We start from the raw sequence: 27,662 nt of genomic DNA, 5'->3' as shown, positions 1-27,662 counted from the left end.
CAATTTTGTTATAAAAGATTTGCTCGAAATGCTTTGGGTTAAGATATATGAGCCAAAAACTGCATTATATCCTATGTACTACTATTAGCCATGTCGGCCATCTTGGTTTGGGGGCGGGGTTATCAGATGCAACTTTTAAACTACATACTGTAAAGATGATTGTTTACAACTTTGATTAAATTCATCTTAGTAGTTTCACAGAAGATATTTGTAAAAGATAACAAATAAAAAATTGTTAAAAATTTACTATAAAAGGGCTATAACTCCTTAAGGGGTCACCTGACCATCTTGGTCATGTTGACTTATTTGTAGAACTTACTTTGCTGAACATTATTGCAGTTTTAGTTTATCTCTATCTATAATAATATTGAAGATAGTAACCAAATACAGCAAAACTTCCTTACAATTACTACTTCTAAAACCTAAACAACAGGTTGCCTGATTCTTCTGAAAATTTCAGGGCAGATAGATCTTGACCTAATAAACATTTTAACCCCATGTCAGATTTGCTCTAAATACTTTGGTTTTAGAGATATAAGCCAAAATCTTCTTTTTACCCCCTATGTTCTATTTTGAGCCATGGCGACCATCTTGGTTGGTTGACCGGGTCACCGGACACATTTTCAAACAAGATACCTTAATGATGATTGTGGCCAAGTTTGGTTAAATTTGGCCCAATTGTTTCAGAGGAGAAGATTATTGTAAAAGTTTACTTCTATAAAGGTCAACTGATGAAAATTTCTTGTGGACAAGCACATCTACACAATTTGTCCATACTGTTTACAATGTGTCATAAAATTATGTTGCTTGGTTTCAGAGGAGTTGCTATGTTATGTACCAGGCTGAGGCGTTAGTTGGTGGACAACAAACATGTTTATCACCACCACATTCTGTATGTGCCTGTCTCAAGTCAGAAGTTTGTTATTCAGTGGTTGTCATTTGTTGTATATATCAAATTTATTTTGCTTTTATATGTTGCTATGCAGTATGAGTTTGATCATTGTTGAAGGCTGAACAGTAACTGATACTTGTTAACATCTTCTTATTCTTATATAATCAATTCTTTTGTAACTTAAAAGAGACAATTTAACTACAGCAAGCAAATATGTTTTAAACATTATTTCATTCATGTGAATCAACTTTGTGTTTCTTACTATTTTGAGGGTTATACTTATAAAAACCAATGTATAAATGCTTATCCATATTCATTTTATATACTACATATTAATGACCTCAATCTTGAAATAACAAAATATTTTTCAATAAAATGAAACAATTTGTTGAAATGCCAAAGGTTAAGATAATTTCTAGAATATTTATTGAAATGTTTCCCAAGTGTCTATAGCTAAACTGGCATCATCATTTATTGTTTTCAATCAAAAGTTATGTCTGTTTAAAAAGAGATGAATTCTGATTAGAAACATCATAAGGCTCAATTTCAAGATTTCAGACAGACCCACTTATGTGTGGGAAGAAATTTTCATTGGACTTTTGATTTGTCCATCTCAGTGGAAAAAAACAGTTTTTAGACTTTGGTTATATGAATATAAGACTTAAAATTGAATGGAAATGGTGTCGCGAATAGCGAAAACTTTATTATTCAAATTTATGGACTTTATGGATTTATTAATCACCGCTAAATAGTATTTTACTCCGCTAATTGTCTTTAGATATTTTCTCCGTCCTTTTGTGAATTTGACTCCGGTAATTGTATTAAAATGTAAAATTATCAGGCACTTCATGTGAATTTCATGCAACCAGTTTATATTTGACTATAATAGCAATTTCCTATTATCATTGTATTATTCTTGATACGTATGTTGATGTTCAAGTGTCGTATTAAATATGAAAAAGGATTACTTGTTATTATGTTTCCGATGTTAGTGTAAAAAAACTATCTACACAACAAATTGGGAATGTGTCAAAGAGACAACAATCTGACCATAGAACAGACAACAGCAGTCGGTCTTCAATGTCATTGCCTATTATATACAGGATCAACCAATTTCCCAGCCAAGTTTACATTAGCAGATAAACAATTACACAAAGTTATCACATATATACCAAGTTCACTTAAAACTTAAGTCTATTTCAGAGTTTCAAGAATATCACATGAATGCACTCAAGTTGCTATTCAGAACTGAGTAACTCTAGGGTAAGGCCCTGGCTAGCATAAAAAAAGGAAAAAATCTGATTGGTTTGACATCATTCAAGAGTTTATTGAGTTTAACCCTGGCTATGTGTGAGGGTTGGAACAGGGGAAAGAGGGACTAAATCAAGAGGTTGGAGTAAACTCTGATTGTTGAGGTCGAGTGAGTAAAGTAAACTCTTAGAGATTCAAGTGAATTCGGCCATATGGATATGATCTGTACAAAAAATGCCATAATTTTCTCAGTCTTATTTATAAATAATTTAATGTGTATTCAATATCATTATAAAAAGAATTGTTTTCTGTGAAAGTTTTCATAAAAATTGTGAGCCACCTTGAGAAAATCTACTGTCTAATTTCTGTGATTTTTTAATGATAGCTTTTCTCTGTGCATCATCAAATTTATTCACTTGTAGATCTGCTTCTCTGTCAAATGGTCTTCTTTCTGTTGGTTTGTCCTCAGTCTTTTTCTAGATAGAAAAATAAGATAAATGTAATTAGAATAAAAAGGTGAAACTTACAGACAATACATGTAGACCACTAGCTGCAGACTACCATTGCCCTCTACCGTAATTGTTTAATTTTATTGGCTTCAATTAACCCATTAGTTTTCCCTTTTGATTTGTTTCACATTTTGTCATCATTGGGCTAGCTGTATGGTATAAATTATGTTTATAGTCGTGGGTAATATGATAACCTACAGTTGTTTTCATCCTTTGGTCTTTGGAGGACAGTTGTGTCATAGACAATCATACCAAATAATCTTATTTATATATTATGTAAGACTAAAGGTCTTGTAAAAATCATCTCAAATCTTCAGGCTATTAATATTTTAAAAATACAATCCAATATTTTCATATTTCTTCATTTTCTTTTTCAATAAAAATGTTTTCTTTAAACTGGACTCGCGTAACATATTTTAATGTGAATCTTAACATTGAAAGAACACTATTGCTTTTTTCATTAAATGGTATAAATTGTAAAAAAAAAGTTAAAGAATCTTAGCTGAAATTAATTTGAAATTTGAAATTGAACCTCATAATGTAATAATCATCAGATATGAAAACTAAACATTGGCTTGAATCTAACTAATGGGTACCATGTAGTAATAGCCAGTTATTATTCATAAAGGATTGGTCGTACTAAAGTGGTCTTAAATTAAAAACAAAGTCAAGTATACCTTGTTCTTCTTTAATTCTTTTTGATGCAATTCTAACAATGACTCTGGCCTGTTTGACTTCTGTAAATTAAAACAATATTTGTACATAGTCATAATTCAGTATCTAACATATTACAGCCTCAGATATTAAGAAATAGTTCATGGGAGCTTGAACTTATACTGACATAGATATTTAGAGCAAATCACATTAGTTCAACAGATTGTAATTTTAATCATAAATTGTTTAATTTCACAATACTGAATTGTTAAAACAAATGTTTTTTTGGTGGTTTTTTTAGTATTTAATGGGGGAGGGGTAAGACCTTTATCATGTCTCGAGGATTGGATGTTTTTTTAGCTCAGGATTTTGGGATTGATCCTTTTAGGATCCAAGAATTCTTTTACTAATTTCGGGATGTCAGGATTTAAATTTCTTTAAATTCTTGATCTCAAGATTCCATGTTTTTAAGGACCCCTCCACTTTAATACTATTATACCTGGTAATGCAATTTTCATGTATGGAGATAAAAGTCTTCATAATATATATTAAATTGTTCTATTATGCATATATTAAAAAGTATATTCATGTGTAGATGATCACTACAAAATCCATGGGCATGGTTTAATATGTAGGACCACATAAAATAAATGTACCGCTAGTTCAAATTTTAAATCGGTGACATCAATAAATGAAATAATTGTAAAATATACAGGAACTTATTTGTCTTTTAACCTGCTGATTAAGTAATAATTGAGAGTTTTTTTTATGTATCTTACATTATATTTTTTTATTTCTTTAGACCTCTGTTTATCACTATCTGACTGTCTTACATCTTCATGTGGACGTTTTCGGCTTGCTTCTTCCTGGAAATGTACATGTAGTTATAAATCAGCATAAAATGTTTCCCCTGACTTTGTATGAAGTGAAAAAAATAAATGACTTATAAATAATGAATAATGTTTGCTTTATGTAATGTCACTGCAAAGTATTTTACTATATACATCACTATTAATCAAGCTTGTGATAGAAGGATATTATGATATAACACATGATCAATGTTTGTTTTTAAAAACAAAATACTTTGGAAATTATAAAATTATATAGTTGCAAAATGCTTTAGCTGTGTTGGAAATATGGCCTAATATGATGAACTATAGGAGACAATTTCAATAAATGAACATTTATGTTGATAATAATAAAAGTATAGCTAGAAGATTACAAAAATTCATAACAGAGCCCCACAATAAATTAACACTTTAGAAGTAAAATATGACAGAGACATAAATCTATATACTACTTTGAAATAAATAATATTTGTGGTGTATCTTTTTTTACTTTTGCTTTCTTTTCCCTGTCTGCTGGAGTATCAGTCCATCCTGATCTATCTGACAGATCTGGTCCAGCTTTAGCTCTGAAGGTACGAGCCTGTAAACCTAAACTCCGATTTAGCTCAGCAGATGGTAGCTCTGTCATCCAGGATTCTCGAGAAATTGTTTCTTCTGTGTTATTCTAAATTTACAATATCATATGAAATGTCAGTATTTAATTTAAAACAAACAAAAAAAAGAGTCTTTTCAATCAGCATTTTTTAAACATTTTTACAATTATTTGCCTGATAGTTGATAGTATCACAGTAAAAAATATCATAATCAGTTAAACAACACCATGTATCTCATAAAGCATAATATAGACTGCCAAAAACTATGTCCGTTTAGCAGCAAAAGAAAAATATCTTGGAATGAAGCTTCTGTTATACATTGATTAAGGTTTGAAAAAAGTGCTATTCTTTTTTCTTTGATTGTTTTCATTTTATTTTCATGTTTGAAGTGTTTCAAATTATGTCTTATGTTGCTCACATCCACATAATTTGGATACATGTAATTGACAGTCTCATTAGCAATCATACCTCATATATTTTTATTCTTATTTATATGTAAAAGTCAGTTAAAAAGGGCTTGACTCTACCCAATTACCCAAACTGTAATATTACTTCATACAATTTATATAAAATTACTCTTTAATGAGTGACAAGAGTCAATAGAGAAAATTCTAACCTTTCCTTCCAGTCTGTCCCTCATTTGTCTTGCTCTTGATTCTATTTCTGCTGCCGTACTTCTACTGGCATCTCCTCTTAACATTTCAGATGGCATTGGTCCTATAACATCAGTATCATCTTCAATATCAGAGTTATTTCCCTTTAAAATCTGTTGAGGACCAGCACTCTGTAATGTATTGGATGTTAAATGAGGTGGCAAGCAAGGCCCAATTACTGATGATTTATTTGGAGTATTTCCCTTATTTTGAAGTTGAAAAGGTAGTTTTGGACCTATTGATTCTTCATCTGAAGAGTCACTATCAGAATCATTAATCTGTGGTGGCATTGCTGGTCCAATTATATCATTGTCATTAATTTGGTCTTTCATCAAATGAGGAGGTAAAGAAGGTCCAATAGGACCTGCCACTGTCTGAGGGAAGATTGGTCCAATTTCATCTTTAGAAGTTCTTCTCAGGTGCGGTGGCAGCTCAGGTCCAGCTACTCTTACACTGTCTTCAGACTTTTGTAATCCTGAAAGAAAATCGACAATGTCAATAAATATAGGACTAATTTATATGCTTCCAATTGAGCAAATTCTACATGACATCATGCAGAGCCAGCTGCCTATTATCACAGCGTCTTGACTGTACACTGATACAGCTAGTCTTGTAATGACTGGTATGGTACTCATTCCATGCCTACAGTGTATCTTGCAGATGTTTGTGTAGCTAGAACTAAGTTTTGACATGCATTAGACAGATTTAGAAAGAAGCTCTTCAATTGTTTCAGTACTTATAAATCCTTGGCTTTCTAATATTTTGCTTTGAGTGTTCTTGATGAAGGTAAATCCAGAAAAGCTCTTCTGGTGCTCTTAATTTTATATAACATGTTATTTTTCATTATTTTCAAATCGAAGCCAAAAAATTACAGTTTATTGCAGCAAGAAGTTCCTGGGAAAGATTGTCAGTTGTGAAAAGTTAAATTTTGATCCTGAAAATGATGAAGCATTTAGAAATTTGTCCAACCTAAAGAGTAAGAACAACCTAGAGTTCAGTTCTACAAATGTTTTTAGTTTAATATGGTGAGATAGATCCATGTTTTTCTTGTTCAGATTATGATAATGAATAACTTATACCGCGGTAGTCTATATCTTTGTAACTATTTTCTATTTTCAAAAAGTTCTACATCTTAACATTTACACTTCAAATCTAAAACTTTCTCTTAATGGCTACACATGCTGATCTTACCTATAAAGTATTGAATATCTATAAGCTATGTAGGCGTGTCAAAATTGTATTATACGGGATAATGACCAGCCAGCACACACTGTAATGATTTCATTAACTAGTATTAAAAAGATAAATATAACACTAGAGTCAATGAAAGTATTACCTCTCAACAAGATTGTAGGAAACCTTATACTTGTCAACAACAACAATAACCAGGAAATGAAACATTAAACTAAAGAACAGTTTTACATACCTGTCAACCTGTGACGATGAAAATGCAGGTTATGACCTGCATTGAAGAATCAAATCTCAGGTCATAACGCGTACGAACTTTTTCGAGCTGAATTTCAGTATTTATGGTACATTTTCTTGTAAAGTATATCAAAGATACCACAACATCAATGCATGTTCACTTAGTTAAGTCATTTTAAATCCTATTAATTATTACTTCATTGCACTTTTAAAGATTTTTATAATTCTGTGTAACAGTCTTATGTTCTTTACTATTTGAATTTGTCCAAATAAAGAATTAAAATTGTTTAACTTTAGGTAATTTTTAAATGTTTGAGATTGCTGGCTATGTAGCCTTTTAACATACCAATTTTGATTATAGAAGGAAATTAGACTGTGATAAAATATAGTAATCTATACTATTAAACGAGAAGACCTCATTTTTGGTGTCGCTTCTCTTCTTTCCACAATAAATTAATCATAATGCCTCTATGTCCAATGGGTACAGTGCATAATCGCATTTGTCATCCATTCATATGATTAATCAGATTGAGTTATTTTGGGTGAAAAACGAGAAAAAAGACGTCCGGATATGTTTCCGTCATTGGGTGAAATTTTAAGTCAGATTAGACTTCCGGTTTGCGTTTTCCTGTATATACTTTGAACATAAATTATACTACGAATACAGTGTATTTTCTGTTTTATATCCGTCATTGGACGAAATTTAAGTCAGATTAGACCTCCGGTTTGCGTTTTTCTTTTTACTTTGAAACAAATACATATACTACGAATAAAGTTAGTGTATTTTCTGTCTGATATCATTTTCCAGTTTACTAACATCGGCGGTCACAGAGTTTATTAAATAGAGAGGGTCTGTATAATATATCAATAACCGCCGTGGATCGATTATTAAACTGAGAATTGACTGTAAAAAGAAAATACACTTTCGGAACGTCTGGAACGTGTGTTTTTAAGATCGAAATTTCAGGATTTACCATTTCGGGATCCGGGATATCTTTTTTCGAATTTCGGAATGTCGAGATATTTAATTTGTATAATAAATTCAGAACCTTGGGATTTCATTTTTTAAGCCCGGGATATTGGGATCAGGGCCCCTCCGCAGTGGCGGATCCAGAAATTTTCATACGCAGGGGCACGTTGACTGCCTTAGATGGGCCCGCTCCGGTTATGCTTCAGTGATTGTCTATATAAGCAACCAATTATTTTCCAGAAAAGGGGGGGGGGGAGACCGGGCCCCCTAAATCCGCCTCTGCCCCGACCCCCCTTTTGTGGAAAATAATTGGTTGATTAATAGAAAACAAACAAATAAAAAGGATTTGTGGAAAAAGGAGGAGCCGGGCTAGAAAAACAATTATCCTGTCCCAAATTACCTTTGACTTTTGAAACCTTTTCTGAAATTCTCAAGTATGAATGCCAATGAGACAGCTCTCAATAAGAGACCAAAATTACACCGAAATTAACATGTATTTAGATCACCTTACGGCCTTCAACAATAAGCAAAAGCCGATACTGCATAGTCTGATTTGAAAGGCTACGAAATGACAATGTAAAACAATTCAAATGAGAAAACTAATAGGTAATGAGACAGCTCTCCACAAGAGACCAAAATGACACCGAAATTAACACGTACAGGTCACCTTACGGCCTTCAACAATAAGCGAAAGCCGATACTGCATAGTCTGATATAAAAAAAATGACAATGTAAAACAATTCCATGAAATGAGAAAACTAACAGCCTTATTTATGTAAAAAAAAAGAACCAAAAACAAATATCACTGAACCACTGAATTACAGGCTTCTGACTGAAATGTTCATAATACATGTACACTAAATGTATGTTCATAATACATGTACACTAAATGTATGTTCATAATGCCACTGGATAATGAAATTAATAGAAAACAAAAAATGGGAATTTTGGAAATAAAGGAGGAGGGTTAAAAAAACATTTTCCTGTCCCCAAGTACCTATGACTTTTGATACTTTTCCTGAAATTCTCAAGTCATTAAATCTTTTACAAAATTCTTCCTACAACACTTTACATCCTTTCAAATACGCTCTGAATGCCCGCGACTTCGCGGGTGTGTTCTAGTATAGTTAAAGAAGGTATAAATGTAAAAAATAATTCTCAACTTTTTTTTTAAAATTGTATAAAGGTATATAAATAATAAAAGTTTAGTTTTCAATATGTATTTGAATTTTATATTTATTAATGATTTAATCTTTTTCACCCATAAAACGTAAATTTAAGGAATAATTTTGAATGGTGACAAATAAGGGGAAGTAACTCTAGACGTCTATTTGAAATATGTTTACAATTTATTTACGACCTAAAGCTAAGGTAATTGGTGTTAATTAACCGTTTGTTTGACACCAAAGCTGTCAAGTGAAGCCATACACTTAATGGGTCACTTAATTTGACAGTTTGTATAGCTAAATGAACTTCCTGTTCATGGAAGAATTACGAATTTGCCGGTATTTCAAAGGAATATTACTTATGAAATCAATCTCAAAGCTAAGAAAAACGGGTGAAATCGGGTCATTTTCGGAATTCCCGGGTTATTTGAATGACCTGGCGGGTGTCCCGGGTGATCCCTCATAATTGTGAAAATCTCGGGTCACACCCGCAGAATACGGGTCAGTTGACAGGTATGGTTTTATTGAAGCATTCATATTAAACAACCCTGGATACAGACGCTTCTTATGACACCATAGGAGCTACACTTAGACAAGTCCAAGACAAGGAATAGAAAACACTAAGTTTTGCGTGCAAGGTACTTCAACCAGCTCACACTTCAATGCACTTAGGTTATACTGAAACACAAAAAAAATTCTGTCAAGGACAGCCTGAATGTAAAGCGTTACTAATTGTGTCATCACCATTAACCACATGATGTGGTCAAGGATTTGTATAGTTAGAAGGATTGGAATCTCGCGGTTTATCGTAATCTCTTCCGCGGCGATACTTCGGCGAGACTTCACTACTCGCCACTAGCCCACTACTACTACTCGTCACTTACGATATCGGAACAATTTTTCCGGTAAATTTTGTGAAAACGTATTCATGTTTTTGTTTACTTCTAAACAGTGTTGCGGTGGTAAGGATACTTTTCTTTTGTTTCAAATGAAATAAATAGTTCAGTTTTTTAATCAAACGTTAATGAATTTTATTTTATTCCCACTTTCTTTTGATGACATGCGTAATTAAAGTGTTTAAACTAATTATTGAAAATGTGTAAGAGGCAGTGTTTTTACAAGCTTTGTTCTGTTAAGTTTCATTTCAATCAATTGTCCCGATTAACTAAATAAACAAAGTAGTCAATAATAGAACATAATACTTGTTTACATAAAAATCTATTTTTAAACAAGATCAAAGATCAATCCGAAAGCTGAGTAAAATGATTTATGATAAATAGTTAACACATCCTTAAAATGATTATTATTTATGAATCAGTTAATCGAAAATGTCAGATTTTTTATCTTGGGATCACGATATTGATCTTGATTTTTTATTAGGTGAATACACAGAGTATGACACCGACAATAGTAACAGCGATGTAAGTGGTGATGACACCTGCTCTAAGCCTAAACAACCAAAGACATCTTCAGGTTCAGGTGACCAGACTTATTACACATGTCCTGAGTGTAAAAAACAATTAAAAACTATTGCTGGATTTCGTGGCCATGTAAAAAAACAACACAACATTGATGCTAAAGCTAGTGAGAACAAAACATTTAAAACATCTGTCCCTAAGAGTGAGAAAAAACATTTCCAGTTTAGTGGAAATGATTTTGACACAATCTTTCCAACAGCCTTTTCTTCAACCCTGAGCAACATAGAAAATGATCCTTTTCTTCTGAATGATGACATAAGTGTTATGTGCAAATTTGCTTCTTCTTCTGAAACTATTCGTACAATATTGGGAAATAGATTTAAAACCATATTTGTAACAAGTTCTACTAATCTGACCACATCTTGTGATCGTGAGCAACTGTTTAGGCAGTTACATTGTTTGAGAAGTGACCACACACTTAAAGAAGAAATAACTGAATTGTGTCTAACATTCACCCCAACTGTTGTGAATTTGTTTATCCAACTATTTATTGAGGACATTATTGGTGAAATTTTTGTTCAGCAAATTAAGGTTGTCAAGCAAGCATCCGACACACAACAGTCCAATCTTAGTACAAATGACCAGTCTATCCTATATTATATAGCCGGTTTCATCATTAAGGCATTGAAGAAACGCTACTCTTGTGCTTCCACTAATAAATCGTCCATAGTAAGCAAATTGTTGAACAGTACTAATAACACTACATTTGTTACTACATATGGAAAGTGGTTTACCAAACAGGACAGGGGTGGTCTTCAGAAACCATGTGATACATTTTTCTTTCTAGTAAGAGAACTTGAAACGATTGTTCGTAAATGTATAAGTCCACCTTATAGTGCAAGCTCTCTGTCATTACAACCCCTCAAAGAATCATTTATGGAATCCTTCATGGTAAAGTACTATACAGACATTATGTTCAAAGGTGAGACTTGTGATACCATGTCATCCATGACAGAAGACATTATTCATCTCTTTCTGACTGTCCGTGGGTATGCTTTCACCCGTATTGAAAGAAATAAGATAAGTAACAGCAGCAAAGCTTCATCTGGTTTACGCAAAGCATTAAAGGAAATAGTTTCTAATTAATCTGACTTTTCTGTGTGTTGTAACTTTGATAATGCTTAATGTAGATGTAAGAAACAATAATGAGTGAGAATAACCATTCCTGGTATGTTGACCGAAAAGTCTTGAAAAAGTACACATTAAATATTCTTTGTTTGTATTGACTTTATAGCATACATGTATATATGTACTTGTAAAGCATAAAGACTTTTGTCATGTGCAAAATATGTATCAAATAAAAATATTTTATTTTGAGTTTGTCTTTATAATTGATCTCTGTATATTGGATGAGTGTAGGTTGTTGCTTTTTTCCTTCAAACTGTTGTACATTATGAAATGTGAGAGATTTCATTTGAAATGTCGGATAGGTTTGCTCATTGATGAAGGCTGTAAAGAAAACATACATACATTTGCTTATAAGATGTTCATTTGTTATTTGGTGGATAGTTGTCTCATTGGCGACCTTATACCACATCTCCTTATTTCACTACTCAAAGACATTACTCATACATATTTACCTAAAAAATCTGTCATGTAAAGAAAATTGATAGATGATGTTCAATAATTTATTTTTACATCAAAATAAAGACATCCAATTTCACAAATAAATTAGCATCAGATATATATACATGTTCAAACAAGAGAGACAATGTTAAAAAAAAACCTCATCAACAACTGACATTTAGTGGTTTATGTTAAGGATGTACTTCGGTGAGGATAGGTAAAAATTCAGAAATTACAATTAATAATTTAAGCTGATAAAGCATTAATATATATAATTAAGAATAAAGATTAGCTAAAATATTGATAGGTCATGGACCTCTTTCTAGATATTTGAGATTTAAAATATGGCATACTTTTATGTACCTTATATTTAATTTGCATGGGTATTATTGGGTCTCAAAACATAAGAAAGAAAATCAAGAATCTTCTAAAATTTTGGTAAATGACCTTTCATATAAGCTATTAAGTCTGATATGAAAAAATACATGAGTGTTATGGGGCAAAATATTTTACATTGTATTGTATGGAAAAACACCAAGGAGTACCAACAGTCGACACAAATTCCAAAACCTCACCTAAATGCCTAAGTACATCCTCAAATAACACAAATATATTTTATATTACAAAATGTTAAATTAATTATATAATACATTGTAAAAAACAAATTAACAAACAAAACTACTATTAAATTACTAGTACCTAATTTTGCACAATTTAATCTACTAGTATTTGATACATTTACTATAGACAGAAAACATAATTAATTCAAACAAGATCATCTACCCATTAACAGAAAGACAATTTAATCTATTTGACATCACAATAACCATGTGACAGAAAACATCATTATTATAAGCAAGATCCCCTACACATTAACAAAGTCTGTTTTACGTCCAGTGGCAGATATTTCAGGATCAGAAAGGACAATTCTTTAAGTGGAAGATTTGTATAAACTAAAACAACAAGTACAGCTCGAGTTATTTTGCATGAAGAAATATAACTGTAATATAATTCATTGAACCAAAAAATTTGCGATACATTTAAATTAAGATACTGCATACTTGTTTTGTATATCTGCTTTTTTAATACATTCATCTTAACATCATTGTTGATTGTACATTTTAACCACACACCATACATGTATATACAAATGCAATGCATGGTTAGGGAAAAGATCAGAAATATTATATGATCACTTAAATAATGTGACATAACTATAGACTCCTTAAAATTTACACAAAATAATTGTGACCTGAGTTTTTGATTCACATTAATATAACATACATTCATACATTTAATCAAAAGTAATTTCCACGTTTTGGTAACTTGCTGTTGTCAATGACCATATTTCTGTTTTCCTTGTTGTTAATGTTAGAGTGTCGTGGTGCCAAGGCCTGGGCTCCTACGGCTCGCATTGTTGTCATCATGTGTCGTACATCATACACAGTTGGATTTGAGTTGTCACCAGCTCTATGTCTATAATGCCCAAAATGTTGTTCGAGTGGGTCTTGGTTGAAGTTGTGGGTTAAAACAAACTTAGCTCCAATCTCAAGAAGAAATTTGACACATGCCACAATGGAAAGCACACTTATCTTCAAACCAGTTAATGTTTGTCTACTTAAAAGCATACCTTTCCTCTGCTTGTTTGTAAATTCACCTGGTCTCTGCATAACAGATTGCTCCCACAAATCAAAATAACTTAAAAAGTCACCAGTAAGCCACTGAAGCCTTTCGTCATTTATATTGGTGTATGGATTCAAATTCGGATTCCGCTTATTTCGTCCCTCATAGAGGTTTCTGACATTTAGACAGTCAAAAAATTTGTCAATTATCCGGAGAAAATTAACTGTTTCACTAACATTATCACCGTACATCATCTCCAAAGCATTTGCCACAGTAGAACTCAGCACCTGAAATTGATTAAACATTTTAAAAGAATTGTAACAAATCATACATAAACATATATAATATAAACATAGATAATGATGATAAATGACTGTAACTTCAGTACCAGAAATTAACATGATAAGATTAATGCAAGTTTTTTTAATTGGACTCCTATTGAATAACAATAACCAGAACTCGCATTATACAGTTATGGTTAATGATATAAGACGGTTTTCCTAAAGTAGCGATTTTCATGATTATCAAATGGACATTTCTGTTCCTCATTCAAAAAGTTCTATTTTTGAATTTACATGTACATGTATAGGTAATACAAACATGTAAAAATGCATATATATGGTACATGTTCATTTATTATACATTGTACAAGTTAAACTGTACATTTATTTTGCAACAATGAAACAAGATGTCAATAGTGCAGATAATAATTTACTCTGTACATGCTGTACGACCGTATATAATATGCTATCAAACATTTCTCAAAGTGTGAGATACATGTATATGATGTTTTTGCTGCTCAATATTCTTTTTTTATGAACATATCAGATAAAATTCGCAAGACACAAACCAGTCATCATGTGGGAGACTGATTTTGAAATCCCCAGAAATGGTTTCAAAAGCCTGCAGTGGGACCCACCAACAAAAGATGGCTGGTTAAGTGTCTAACATACAATGTATGAGCCTTGTTTATAAGGTGTATATATATCTGAATGAAAGGATCATACAATATGAGATATGACCCCTGCTATTTTAGAAACTAATATTTGTGTACAAAAGAATATGCATGTAACACACATTTACAAGATTAATGCTAGGCTAAAATATCAATATTCAAAATGCATTACAAATCAGGAAGTCTAAATTATTTTGATTTTAAACTAAGGCTCATACATGTATAAATTTGTAAACTTAATCAATACATGATTTTAATTCTTACCTGTGCAGCTAAATTCACTTTCATGCGTCCAAATGGTGTTAGGTCAAGGTGGCTTCTTGTCAGTTTAGGACATGGAGTGTAAAGTGACATCTCACAATGTTGCTCAAACAAGGTCAACAAATGAATCCAGGACACGTCTTTTCCATTATTCCACAATTTGTGAGTGTTCAGGTGTGAAAATGAGTTGCTGAAGCAGTTACGAGTAGTCTTAATTAAATGGGGAACATCTGACACAAAGTAAATTTTCCTGCCATCTTCTGAAAACGGATTATCTGTGAAGTAAACAAAGTCATTAACTTGTCCATGAAGATTGAAGAATTTACGATTTGCTGATGCACCATCACAGGTTAGGAATAAAACTTTTAGTTGAGCAGCACTGGTTGTTTCTAATATACGTATCGCTTTCCAGATTATGGGATACAGAAAGTCTGCTGTAATGCTTAGTGTTGCAAACCCAGCCAAAGGAAACTTCAGATCTGTAGCCACACCTCTTACCATTAAGACCAGCATGTATTTTGCAATGTCATCAGATGAACTGTCTTTAAGGCTCCTCTCCATCTCCATAATTTGGTTGCCAACTTTGTCCAGATTACAATAACCAATTAGTTCCCCTGTATGCTTGTCATAAACTAGGTCAGACTTGATCTTTATCTCATCAAAGAGAATTCCTACATAGTTTTTCCAAACATCCTCTTTGCTATACATGTCTCTTTTGGTAGCTTCTTCCTTCAGGACTTTCATGACATCAGGTAAAAATCCGTTGTCACTCCGGGTATAATGAGAGTAATCAAACAGGGTTCTGGAACTAGGTAGTGTGATAAATCCTGAATCTCTTAGGGCATCATATGCTGCAGAAGACTTTTGACGTAGATAGAGACACCATCTCAAAATCATAGGATGCCATCGCATACCTTTTGTTGACTGTAGATTCATACACTTCATTTGTTCAGTCCAGAACAATCTTTGATATGAATTTTCATCAGGACATGCTTTTTCCATCTCAGCATTGCATGTTGCCATGGTATCTTTAATTTCAAGTGATTGGCTGAAGTCCAGTATAACCCCTTTGCTGGCCATCTCTCGTTGAAACTGATTTCTAGTGCGTAATATCTCATTCTGTAGATTGGTGATCTTGTCTTTCTGTTGGTGAATTTTTTCTATCAGCTGCAGCTTTGACATATTACTGTGCTGCATCTTACTGTGAAGATAGTCAGTTGGGCCTGAGGTTTCCTGAGTTTTGCGTAGCTTTTCTTCTTGTCTGTACTTCCTGCCTACTAAAATACGTCTCAGTTGACTGCACTGGTAACATCTGTGACCTTGCACAAGGAGTGCACATTGAACATTGCGGACTGTTGACGAATAGGATATAGTTCCCTTGACTGCACCGAAATCACCCTCTCTATAACCATGACAGTTTGTTGAAGCAGGTTTAGCATGTTGCACTGCGCTGCCAATTGGTATTACATCGATAAGGTCATTTTCATAGTTCCCAACACACACAGAGAAGCTCTCAAGTTTAGATAGTAAAGACTGAATGTTAATAATTGAATCAAATGTTGTTGGCAAATCTTTCCATAATTGGTGATCGGAGCAAAGTTCTATCCGGTGAACAAATACTTTGGCTGCAAACTTCTGGTCAATGGTAACATTTAGTTTTACTGATGCAGTGCCTGTAGATGGATACAACTGCATAATTTGAATGAAGTCACTGTTTTGATCAAGTGTATATGAAGTACTTAGGTATTTCTGTAGATTACTTTTCAAATCTTCATAAGGCATTGTTGAACTAACAGGGTCAGAATAAAGGCTCTCTTCTAGCTGTATATCTTCAACATCTACATGATCTAGCTGTGTCTGTATAGGTTCAATGTCTTCAATTTCAGCAGAATTTATCAATCCTATTTCCATTCCTTCTTCATGGCATGCTGTTGTTAAGTCTACATGATCATGACTGGTGTATGAATGGTCAAGATTGAAACTGCTGTTGGTAGATGACTGCTTTGGTTCAATGTCTTCGATTTCTGCAGAATTTATCAATCCTAGTTCTATTTCTTCTTCAAGGCATGCTGTCGTTAAGTCTACATGATCATGACTGGTGTGTGAATGGTCAAGATTGAAACTGCTGTTGGCAGACGACTGGTTAGGTTTTTTTGGGACCTTTCTTTGTGATTGGACATTTCTTCTTTTCTTAAGTTTTGGCATTTTGGTGAATACTGCAAAAAAAAACGTAATATTGAGTTTATTTTTTTTTATAAATAAGGCCGTTAAACGGTTAAATTTCTCGTTTGAATTGCTTTACATTGTCATATCGGGCCTTTTATAGCTATGTGGTTTGGACTTTGCTCATTGTTGAAGGCGACACAGTGACCTATAGTTGTTAATGTATTTTTCATTTTGGTCTCTTGTGGACAGTTGTCTCATTGGCAATCATACCACATCTTCTATTTTATATTCGCAATAAAAAAATGTTATAATATGGCTTTTTCAACACAATGATCATGTGTCACAACACATCTTGGATGCCTGTGTCTGTCCCAAGTAAGGAGCCTGTTATTCAGAAGTTGTCGTTTGTTAATGTGTCACATATATATTAATTATTCTTTTATTTTTGTACATAGACAACATAAATTATGCTGTTAGTTTTCTTGTTTAAAATGTTTAACATTTGTCATTTCGGGGCCTTTTATAGCTGACCATGTGGTATGAGCTTTGCTCATTGTTGAAAGCTGTACAGTGACATATAATTGTCAATTTATGTTTCATTTAGCACTTCAAAAGTCCAGCTCAAAGTGTAAGCTTAGTGCAATGCATGGTTAATATATATACATTTTAACATATATAACATGTATAATGTATGCATATATATAAGTACATATAAAAAAAGGTAATCCAGAACCTAAATGTAATAACATTGATATATTATGTGTGTATGTGCCTGTCCCAAGTCAGGAGCCTGTAATTCAGTGGTTGTCGTTTGTTGATGTGTTACATAAAATTGAGAATGGAATTGGGGAATGTGTCAAAGACACAACAACCCGGCTAGAGAGAATGTACATATATATATTTGTTATTTATTAAGTTTTTGTATATAAATAAGGCTGTTAGTTTTCCAGTTTAAATTGTTTTACGTGGTCATTTTAGGGCCTTTTATATCTGATTATGTGGTATGGGCTTTGCTCATTGTTAAAGGCTGTAGAGTGACCTATAGTTTTCATTTTGGTCTCTTGTGGAGAGTTGTCTCATTGGCAATCATAACACATCTTCCTTTTTTTATACAACTATAGTGTTTTATCTAGACTTAAAAGGGGCACTTTCAATTCTGACAAATAATAATCAGTGTGCAATCACTGCAATGGTAAGATTTTTCTATTTAATTCACATTTGAACTTCACACATATTTTGCTTTCGAAAAGTACTTAGGAAAGATTAATTGGTTATTATATCACATGTGTATCATTGAACAATGCTGGTAAAAAAAAAACATTTTCATATCGTGAGTTATTTTATCTGTCTGTTCACATGTACAATGTACATGTACTTTGTTCATTTCCATAACATGTAAACTCTCGTTGGCAATCATATATACCACATCTTCTTTCTTATATATGTAAATTTAAATGAAGAAGCTTACCTAAACAACCTAATAACAATCTACCAAAAGCATATATACATATATACAATGTATGTAGACCAATCTAAAATTCATATTTATGAATGAGTTACGTCTGTTGACCCTACAAATGTGGGTTATTAAGCTATTGTAAATGACGTACTAATTGAACAATCATCTCCTTCTGTACATTGTTAACTCGGATGTCAGTTAATCTCTTTTTAGGGAAATAAGTCACAATTGAAATCATACCGCATCTTGTTTTTTTATGTATGACATGAATGACAAGCAGTTGGGCCGTGAGAAGTCTCAAGACTGCTCATATTATGCATCCTCTTATTTCTTATTTAGGAGATGTACAAATGTATATATATACAAAGTAAACATGGCAATGCCAATGTAATGACTAGCAGTTGGTCCGAGAGAAGTCTCAAGACTGCTCCTATTATGCATGTGATACGTGTATGTGTTTAAACAGATGTCAGATATACATGCCGATGGGTGTACATAACTGGAGGCAATGCTGTATATTTTATATAATGACGAACCTTCAAGCTTTCATTAGATAATGTATTTTGATGTCAGATTATGAGTTGTGTTGAGGTGGTGCCACTTCTTTCTATATGTATCGATATCTATCCCTATGAAGTTCGACTTTGAAGTAGAAGATGGATATAGTCGACCTTCATATGGATAGAAACAAGTGCCTGTGAGTACTTTCACAAATTAACTTGACCTTGGCTGAACGTTTGATCATACGGGCTAAACTGGCTAAACATTGGGCTAAACATTTGAAAAAAAAGATTACCATCAATATTAATGCATTGTCGACAAAGGCAAATCTATGGTGTTTTCTATGGAACATGGCTTCTTGATGTTAAACTACCTCAAAACACATGGTTTATAACAGTTTCATTTCGGTAGAAACAGGAAGGAAGTATCAGATGATAATGACAACTGGATCCCCTCCCAATTTCGGCCTGTTATATTACAATTCATCTGAGAACCACATTGATTTTTCAAGACAGTAAAGTATCACAATTCCCTTATTTAGCGGTTTGAGCTTTCTTCAATACACTTTATCACCAATGTTTCACGTTTGTAAACATGTTTGAACGTTACTCTAGGCCAATTGAAAAAGTTTTATTCATTTTTCCGAAGCCACCCCTATTTTTGCTCAAGAACGCCATTTTTGTTGTAATCAACTCAAAAAAAGGGAAAAATTAGGAAAACTAATGCACCAATCACTACGAAATTTACTCAATACACGAAGGAATCATATATCTATCAGAAAATATAAATATTTTCACTCATCTCCGTTTTTTGAGGAAGGAGTATAAAAATAGAAAATGATGTTAGGACCGCCCAATAGGCGTGATAGGGTGAGGTCACTTCGGTCAATATGCAAATTCATTCTATGGAGCCGTGTATTCTTATTGTGATCGCAAAAGTTATTCATAACACCAGAACCATTTTAAACTTCTTATTTCTAGCATAATATTTGATAAATATAGATTGTAGATACTTACATATCGATGTATATTTGTTTAGGTGATGCAAATGTCAGCCATTAATCGGAGCTAGTTAGCATTTTCCAGATGCACCATGGGTAATCTCACAAAACCTCGCGTCGCATAAGATGTTATACTACAGTCTATGCAAAAGCTCACGAGATTCCAATCCTTCTAACTATACAAATCCTTGATGTGGTGTATCTATTTAGAAATTGTAACTATGTTAATGCTTATGTTTGAATAGAATATTGAACTGTACAGTAGAGTTTTCATAAAAGTCAACCTAGTCTTATCACAAAAGTGTATTACACAACTCAAAACCTAACATTGGTGCCGTGACCAGGATGTCCTGGATTGTGGAAATGTAAAGTTTACTATATGTGCCTACACCACTAAAGATAATATATGACGTTGCACTTCTATGTAGAAATTGTAACTTTGTTTATGCTTATGTTTGAAAAGAAATTGAACTGTACAGTAGTATTGTTTTGAGAGTCAACATAGTCTTAATATCACAACGCGAAGTTCAAAACTCAAAACCTAACAGTCAAACCTAACAGTCAAAGGCCACCAACATTTCTCCAACAAAGCAAGAAAATCCTGAGGCAGGCTTCATTTCAGCAGGTCCCTAAACAAAACGGTGTACAAGTTAATGATAAGTTAATGATTAGTTAATTATTAGTGAAAATCTTTAAGTATTTGTATTTTTCTTATTTTTGGGGGCCTATTTTTTTCCATCTGTTTCTTTTTCTGTTGTATTATTCTCTATTCTGTAAATTTAGACTCTGATTTTAGGAACTTGCCTGGTGGTAAAGCTGGACCATATTCACCGCCTGACATTTCTCCTAAATTGTGATCGAATATCTCTTTCTCTGGTCTAGTTTCACTTTGCATCCATCTTGTAAATCAAACCAAGTTGTCTTTGTGTCACAATATTTGATTGGTCAACTGAAAACTTTTATCCAATCATTTTTTACCTTTCATGTGTTTTAGACTTCCTGTTTTGATTTAACACACGTGTTTTGGAAACTGTAAACAAACAAAATATGCCGAAAAATAAAGGTGGCGGAGGAGGCAAGGGTGGCGGAAAAGGAGGAAAGGGAGCAGAAGGTGGTGGAGATGAAGGGAAACAAGCAAAAGGAGGAAACGCTGTCAAAGTAAATATATTTTCTGTATACACTTTACAACTTGGGACCCAGGATTTTTTTCTCCAAACAAGTCTAATTCCATGCTTGGACCAATAGATAATTTGTATATTACTAATCCAGATGAAAGCAAGACAACTGGCCACACTGACAATACACCAAATCGCCCTATTTTTTCACCAACTCGCCCTACTTTTTCACCTATTCGCCCTACTATTCCACCAACTTATAATCTCATAAATTCGTATATAATTTTAATATATAAGATTTTTTTTTATTACAGTAAAAAAAAACAATCTTCTAATCGTAGTCCGAGTTGGTTCAATGTATTTCTGCATTTGAATAATGGTAGGCCGAGTTTGTTATAGTCCGAGTTAGTTATAGTCCGATTTTGTTATAGTCCGACTTTGTTTTAGTCCGAGTTATCCAGCAGCGACTCGTACTACATAAAAAAATCGGCCACACTGGTTAACCAATTCGCCCTTCTTCTGAAAAAGGTTAAATCCCGTTAAATTTCCTTCTGCCACACCAAGGATTTGTATAGAAAGGACACTATACAAATTCTTGGCCACACTTGAAAATCCAGATGAAAATATATATTGGTATATCAAAAAAATTACAATGGTCTACCAACTTACCAAAATTATGAAAACTAGTATTTCGTTGTGTGTAATCATGCAGTGCTTGTCATAATTGACTAATTGTGCAAACCTAGCATTTGAGAATAAAATATACTGAACATATGCAACCTTTCTGCAGCTGATTCATGACATCAATGCCATCATTGTCTAATTTTTGATAACAAGTCTTGTCCTCGATCTAAACAAATATTTGGCAGTAGGATCAAAGAAAAACAATACAATTGAAAAAAATACAGATTTAAAAAATTATAAGAAAAAACTCCAATAACAGTTCCATATATGATTTCAATTATATTTAACTCTATGAAGAATTTCTAGACTAACAATATCTGCAAAAATTTAGATGATGGCAATAAATATATTGAAAATAAGAGTAAAACAAGTAGAAAAGTTAAATGTATGTCTGTGCATTTTCTGTTATTTTGGGAGTAAACTAAAAATGGTAAAAACAGAACATCTAATACATCCAAAAACAAATGTATTATATTACATTAAAACAAATTTATACATGCCCAAAGTAATGAAAGCTCCATCATAAAATAAAACATAGCATTGATTATTGAGGTAAAATTTGATTTTTTTGGTTTTCTTTTAGGTTAGACACATTCTTTGTGAGAAACAGTCAAAATGTTTAGAAGCTATGGAAAAGTTAAAGGGAGGAATGAAGTTTAATGAAGTGGCAGCTACATATAGTGAAGACAAAGCCAGATCTGGGGTAAATAACAAAATATTTTACACACATCAGGATCAAATTTAGTGCTCATGGTGTTTCCTCTCAGTAATTTAAGGTGATTAACCTTGAATGTCACTCCTTTTTATACGATCGCAAAAAAAAATGTCGTCATTGTCCAAGACACATTTAGTTTCCGGACAATTACTTTAGATTTGGTGTATGGATCTCTATAAATTTTTACCAGAAGGTTAAATACCTCTAAAGGAAGGTAGGGATTGGTTTTGGGGGGTTATGGTCCCAACAGTTTAGGAATAAGGGGCCAAAAAGGGGAAACTAGGTTTTTCTGGTCAATGGAGAATTAAGACAATTTAAAAGCAGTGTAAGGGTAGTAATTCAAAAACAGTTAACATACAATGTTTGGTATGTTGGAACTTGTAATTAATGCTTAAAGAAATGTCACGTTTTGGACTTATTGCCAAAAAAGGGGGGTGGTAGTAGTTTTCAAATTTTTTTCCAGATTTCTCAAATTCCAAATTTTTGAAAAATTTGAAGAAGAAATCTTTAATTGCAAAATATTGCATAATAGAATTGTAAGATCTTTGCATTTGTTTTGTGTCAGAAACTCATAATATGTCAAGAATTTGATCACAATCCAAATTCAGAGCTGTATCAAGCTTGAATGTGTGTCCATACTTGCCCCTAGCTTCTGTTCAGGATTTGACCTCTGCTGTCTTATAAAGCTGAGCCCTGTGGAGCACTTGGTTTTCAATGAAGATCATCATTTCTTTTTTTATAATTCATCAAAACAGATACTTATTATAGTAAAAGTAGACAAAAGTTATAAGAAAAATTAAAAAGCCAATTGGGATACCACTTTTATTTTATCATTATTCATCTCTAGTTTTTGTTGTACTTTTAGTGGACCACTACGATACTGAAGTCAAAATAAAATATTTTTTACGCCTAATGTTTTTTTCTGCATCAGTTTTCTGCAGGTCTGGGTATTAGTACTTCTTCTACAATTACAACACCAATAGACTACCCAACTCTAAGCATATAATACTAATAAAAAACCAAACTAAAGTTCAAATTGAATACCCACATGACAGTGCCATGTGCTGATTTTAATTGCACATTATGATACATAATATCATGTCGACAAAATATAGTCAAGTAATTCATAATTACTACTGAAATCAAAACATTTCATATAACATCAAATTAATTCACATAAGCAAGATAAGAAATTTCAACTGAGAAACACGTCTAGTCGAGTCAGCCCTGTCATGCTGAATGGCTATATCCAATGAAGCGCGGGAAAACAACTAACAGTCTATGGGAGACAACTGGAAGAAATTAATTTCAATCTAATTCAGTTCCTTCAAATGGTTGAAATTACATTAATTATAATATGTCACAAAAATACAAAAGTACCATTGTGCATTAGCAATCTTATAGATTTGTACTAGAAGAAATGCAGCGACTATATCTTTAACAAATTCACCTCAAAATTAATAGGAGTCATTTTCACCCCATGAGGTATTATTAACCTCCAAGATTGGTAAATGTCTGATATATAAACAAACGATATAGAAATATCTTAACAACTGGAAACCTTAATTTTTACAAAAACATTAGTCTACATATCAGTACGTTGAACTTTGACCAATCTGAATTAATCAGATCTTTTACTCTTACATTGATTGTCACATAAAATGAGCAAAAGTGACATAAGAGTTTCAGTTATTCACAATATTTTTGTACATTTACTAGTACATGTACTGTAAATTTAGAAATTATTGCATGCATTTATTATTGCGATTTTGTCATTTTAGACTTAAATGCAATTCTATTTTTTACCATTTTGAGAAAAATCCGGTTAAATTCATATAAAATATTTGAAAATGCGAGTTGAAATTATTGCGTTTACAACTCAGTCGCATTTTTCGCAATAATAAAAACCTCACATTAATTTCTGAATTTACTGTATTCAATATTTGACTGTTTCTTTTTTTAATATTTTCAGGGTGATTTATTTTGGATGACTATATCTTTAACAAATTCACCTCAAAATTAATAGGAGTCATTTTCACCCCATGAGGTATTATTAACCTCCAAGATTGGTAAATGTCTGATATATAAACAAACGATATAGAAATATCTTAACAACCGGAAACCTTAATTTTTACAAAAACATTAGTCTACATATCAGTACGTTGAACTTTGACCAATCTGAATTAATCAGATCTTTTACTCTTACATTGATTGTCACATAAAATGAGCAAAAGTGACATAAGAGTTTCAGTTATTCACAATATTTTTGTACATTTACTAGTACATGTACTGTAAATTTAGAAATTATTGCATGCATTTATTATTGCGATTTTGTCATTTTAGACTTAAATGCAATTTTATTTTTTACCATTTTGAGAAAAATCCGGTTAAATTCATATAAAATATTTGAAAATGCGAGTTGAAATTATTGCGTTTACAACTCAGTCACATTTTTCGCAATAATAAAAACCTCACATTAATTTCTGAATTTACTGTATTCAATATTTGACTGTTTCTTTTTTTAATATTTTCAGGGTGATTTAGGTTGGATGATTAGAGGAAGTATGGTTGGTCCTTTTCAAGATGCAGCATTCGCTCTCCCAATAAGCTCTCTAGGAAATCCTAATTACACAGACCCACCTGTCAAAACGAAATTTGGATATCATATAATAATGGTGGAAGGCAAGAAATGATGAAATGATGAATTAAGACAACATTCAGCATAAACTCACAATTTAATCTATAAATGTTAACAAATCTGTACCTCAAAATTTACACTGAGTATATCTGTAATTTGGATTAAATATGTTGAAAAATGCCACTTATTAGAATGATGTGCAAGTTATATCATTTTCTTGTTAAGAAAAGTTAAGATTACTTCACTATTTTATGTCTGTTATTGATGCATAGATCCTCCTCAGACTTACACAATAAGCATACAACACCAGCAACACAGAAATCTTTATTTAAGTGTAAGAAGTGTAGAATAGATTTTTTTCCATCTTATAAAAGTTGTATTTACATTTAAAAGATCTTGGATACAAATTATAGATTATGATATTGTATTGTGCAAAATCTTTAAATTTAAATGTATGATTTTGTCATATTGATGTGTATGGTTGTATGTTCTTGATTCCTATGTTTTCTATTTACTTATTTTTGCTATGTATGCATTTATATAACAGAAAATATTAAATTTTAAAACTTTTTATGAATTATTATTGATAAATAGTGTTCTTCTACACTCTTTGATCAGGTTGTTGTCTCTTTGACACATTTCCATTTCTGTTCTCAATTTTATGTAAAAACAATTGCATTTTGTCCAAAGTACCATTTATGCTATAGTTCTATATAATTTAGGGGGTCAAGCCTTCTTATATTATTATTGAAATTTCATGGATATCATATTATTGTATGATTGCAATTAAGCTGCTATTTTTTGTGTTTTTCACAAAAAGGTTGAATATTGTAAAAGGAAACTAAAATTCCAAGAATCATATATGTCACTCAGCTGGCTCTTTTGCATAAAATTGATACAATGCAATACAAGAGTGCACTTGCTAAAAATTCTGGGATGTTGATAAATCCTGTCCGACAGACACACCTTACAATTATTCCATCAATCATATAGTTGATCTATTGCTTATGGTAATTGAAAACAGATCAAAACACAAACAATTAACAATGACCATTAAACAATGGAAGCAAAGTGAAGGTCAGATCATAACTGCCAGACAGGCATGCACCTTGCAATCATTCCATACACCAAATATAGTTGACCTACTGCTTAAAGTAGATGTACCAAAACACAAAGACTTTTATTTGAACAATGAATCATGAAAATGAGGCCAAGATCAGATAATACCAGTCAGACAGGCATGCACGCCTAACAGTTATTCCATATAACATTGACCAATGAACCATGAAAATGTGGCCAAGGTGAGATGAAACCTGCCAGTTGGACATGACAACTTACAATCATTTCATACACCAACCAGATGCTCCGCAGGGCGTAGCTTTATACGACCGCAGAGGTTGAACCCTGAACGGTTGGGGCAAGTATGGACACAACATTCAAAGCTGGATTTCGCTCTAAATTTGGATTGTGATTAAATAGTTGACACAGCATAGGTTTCTGACACAGAATGAATGTATTCAAATGAACTTAAAATTTTTGTTTTCTCTTAGAGCAATTCACTATGCTGTTGAATATTAATCCTCTCAAAAAAATGTTTGAAGAAATTTTCTTTTTATTTATGAAATTTTAAATGAGAAAAATTGAACCCAATTTTTTATTCACATCCCCCTTTCCCTTATTCCAAAACTAATTTCAATTAAAATATTCTAATGTAGTTTGCAACAATTACTACTCATTTAAATACATCATAAAATATTAAGATGTAAAAAAACTGCTTGTTATCACTGAATGGTAAAGATTATTTAAATTTATCAGTTGGTAGTAAAAAGTGAATATACATTGTATATTGTATATAACAAAGATTTAAGTTGATTCTGGACAAAGAAAGATAACTCCAATTAAAAAAAATTCTTGCAGATATTTCTTGCTTACTATACTGGACAAAGAAAGATAACTCTTAATTAAAAAAAAAATTGCTATTTCACAATATTGTGAAATTAGATATTTCTTGCCATTGCACAATACTGTGCAATTGAAAAGACTTGCTATTGCACAATACTTAATATAATGATTTTAGATCCTGATTTGGACCAACTTGAAAACTGGGCCCATAATCAAAAATCTAAGTACATGTTTAGATTCAGCATATCAAAGAGGCCCAAGAATTTAATTTTTGTTAAAATCAAACTTAGTTTAATTTTGGACCCTTTGCACTTTAATTTAGACCAATTTTAAAACTGGGCCAAAAATTAAGAATCTACATACACAGTTAGATTTGGCATATCAAAGAACCCCAATTATTCAATTTTTGATGAAATCAAACAATGTTTAATTTTGGACCTCGATTTGGGCCAACTTGAAAACTGGGCCAATAATCAAAAATCTAAGTACATTTTTAGATTCAGCATATCAAAGAACCCCAAGATTTCAATTTTTGTTAAAATCAAACTAAGTTTAATTTTGGACCCTTTGGACCTTAATGTAGACCAATTTGAAAACGGGACCAAAAATTAAGAATCTACATACACAGTTAGATTCCG

General features: G+C 32.3%; 3 protein-coding genes across 3 annotated transcripts; 2 read left to right on the top strand and 1 right to left on the bottom strand.

Annotated features, from left to right (window-relative positions):
* Positions 1–2,383: 2,383 nt before the first annotated feature.
* On the bottom strand, positions 2,384–20,949 carry LOC134712513 (GPALPP motifs-containing protein 1-like). The gene is made up of 6 exons (XM_063574140.1): positions 20,775–20,949; positions 5,364–5,875; positions 4,645–4,818; positions 4,086–4,172; positions 3,330–3,389; positions 2,384–2,619 (listed from the first exon to the last, which is right to left on the bottom strand). The coding sequence occupies exons 1-6, from the start codon at positions 20,863–20,865 to the stop codon at positions 2,464–2,466; spliced, it is 1,080 nt and encodes a 359-aa protein (XP_063430210.1). The 5' UTR covers positions 20,866–20,949; the 3' UTR covers positions 2,384–2,463.
* LOC134709619 (uncharacterized) lies at positions 9,888–11,525 on the top strand. Its single transcript, XM_063569771.1, has 2 exons — positions 9,888–9,923; positions 10,342–11,525. The coding sequence occupies exons 1-2, from the start codon at positions 9,890–9,892 to the stop codon at positions 11,523–11,525; spliced, it is 1,218 nt and encodes a 405-aa protein (XP_063425841.1). The 5' UTR covers positions 9,888–9,889.
* LOC134712514 (peptidyl-prolyl cis-trans isomerase NIMA-interacting 4-like) lies at positions 20,944–25,691 on the top strand. Its single transcript, XM_063574141.1, has 3 exons — positions 20,944–21,128; positions 22,353–22,472; positions 25,019–25,691. The coding sequence occupies exons 1-3, from the start codon at positions 21,018–21,020 to the stop codon at positions 25,175–25,177; spliced, it is 390 nt and encodes a 129-aa protein (XP_063430211.1). The 5' UTR covers positions 20,944–21,017; the 3' UTR covers positions 25,178–25,691.
* Positions 25,692–27,662: the final 1,971 nt, after the last annotated feature.

The sequence above is a fragment of the Mytilus trossulus genome, chromosome 3, assembly GCF_036588685.1.
Source record: "Mytilus trossulus isolate FHL-02 chromosome 3, PNRI_Mtr1.1.1.hap1, whole genome shotgun sequence".
Lineage (NCBI taxonomy): Eukaryota > Metazoa > Mollusca > Bivalvia > Mytilida > Mytilidae > Mytilus > Mytilus trossulus.
This window is presented reverse-complemented; position numbering and strand designations above follow the sequence as displayed.

What these genes read in the sequence shown, in the direction of transcription:
- LOC134712513 (XM_063574140.1), bottom strand. Translation starts at nt 20,865, where the DNA reads ATGCAAAGTGAAACTAGACCAGAGAAAGAGATATTCGATCACAATTTA. An exon ending in ACAGGGAAAAGAAAGCAAAA is followed by an intron (nt 4,173 to 4,644) that starts GTAAAAAAAGAT and finishes GTACATTTCCAG; the next exon opens with GAAGAAGCAAGCCGAAAACG. An exon ending in AAGAAATAAAAAAATATAAT is followed by an intron (nt 3,390 to 4,085) that starts GTAAGATACATA and finishes TTTAATTTACAG; the next exon opens with AAGTCAAACAGGCCAGAGTC.
- LOC134712514 (XM_063574141.1), top strand. Translation starts at nt 21,018, where the DNA reads ATGCCGAAAAATAAAGGTGGCGGAGGAGGCAAGGGTGGCGGAAAAGGA. An exon ending in AAGGAGGAAACGCTGTCAAA is followed by an intron (nt 21,129 to 22,352) that starts GTAAATATATTT and finishes GTTTTCTTTTAG; the next exon opens with GTTAGACACATTCTTTGTGA. An exon ending in AAGACAAAGCCAGATCTGGG is followed by an intron (nt 22,473 to 25,018) that starts GTAAATAACAAA and finishes TAATATTTTCAG; the next exon opens with GGTGATTTAGGTTGGATGAT.
- LOC134709619 (XM_063569771.1), top strand. Translation starts at nt 9,890, where the DNA reads ATGTTTTTGTTTACTTCTAAACAGTGTTGCGGTG. An exon ending in TTCTAAACAGTGTTGCGGTG is followed by an intron (nt 9,924 to 10,341) that starts GTAAGGATACTT and finishes ATTTTTTATTAG; the next exon opens with GTGAATACACAGAGTATGAC.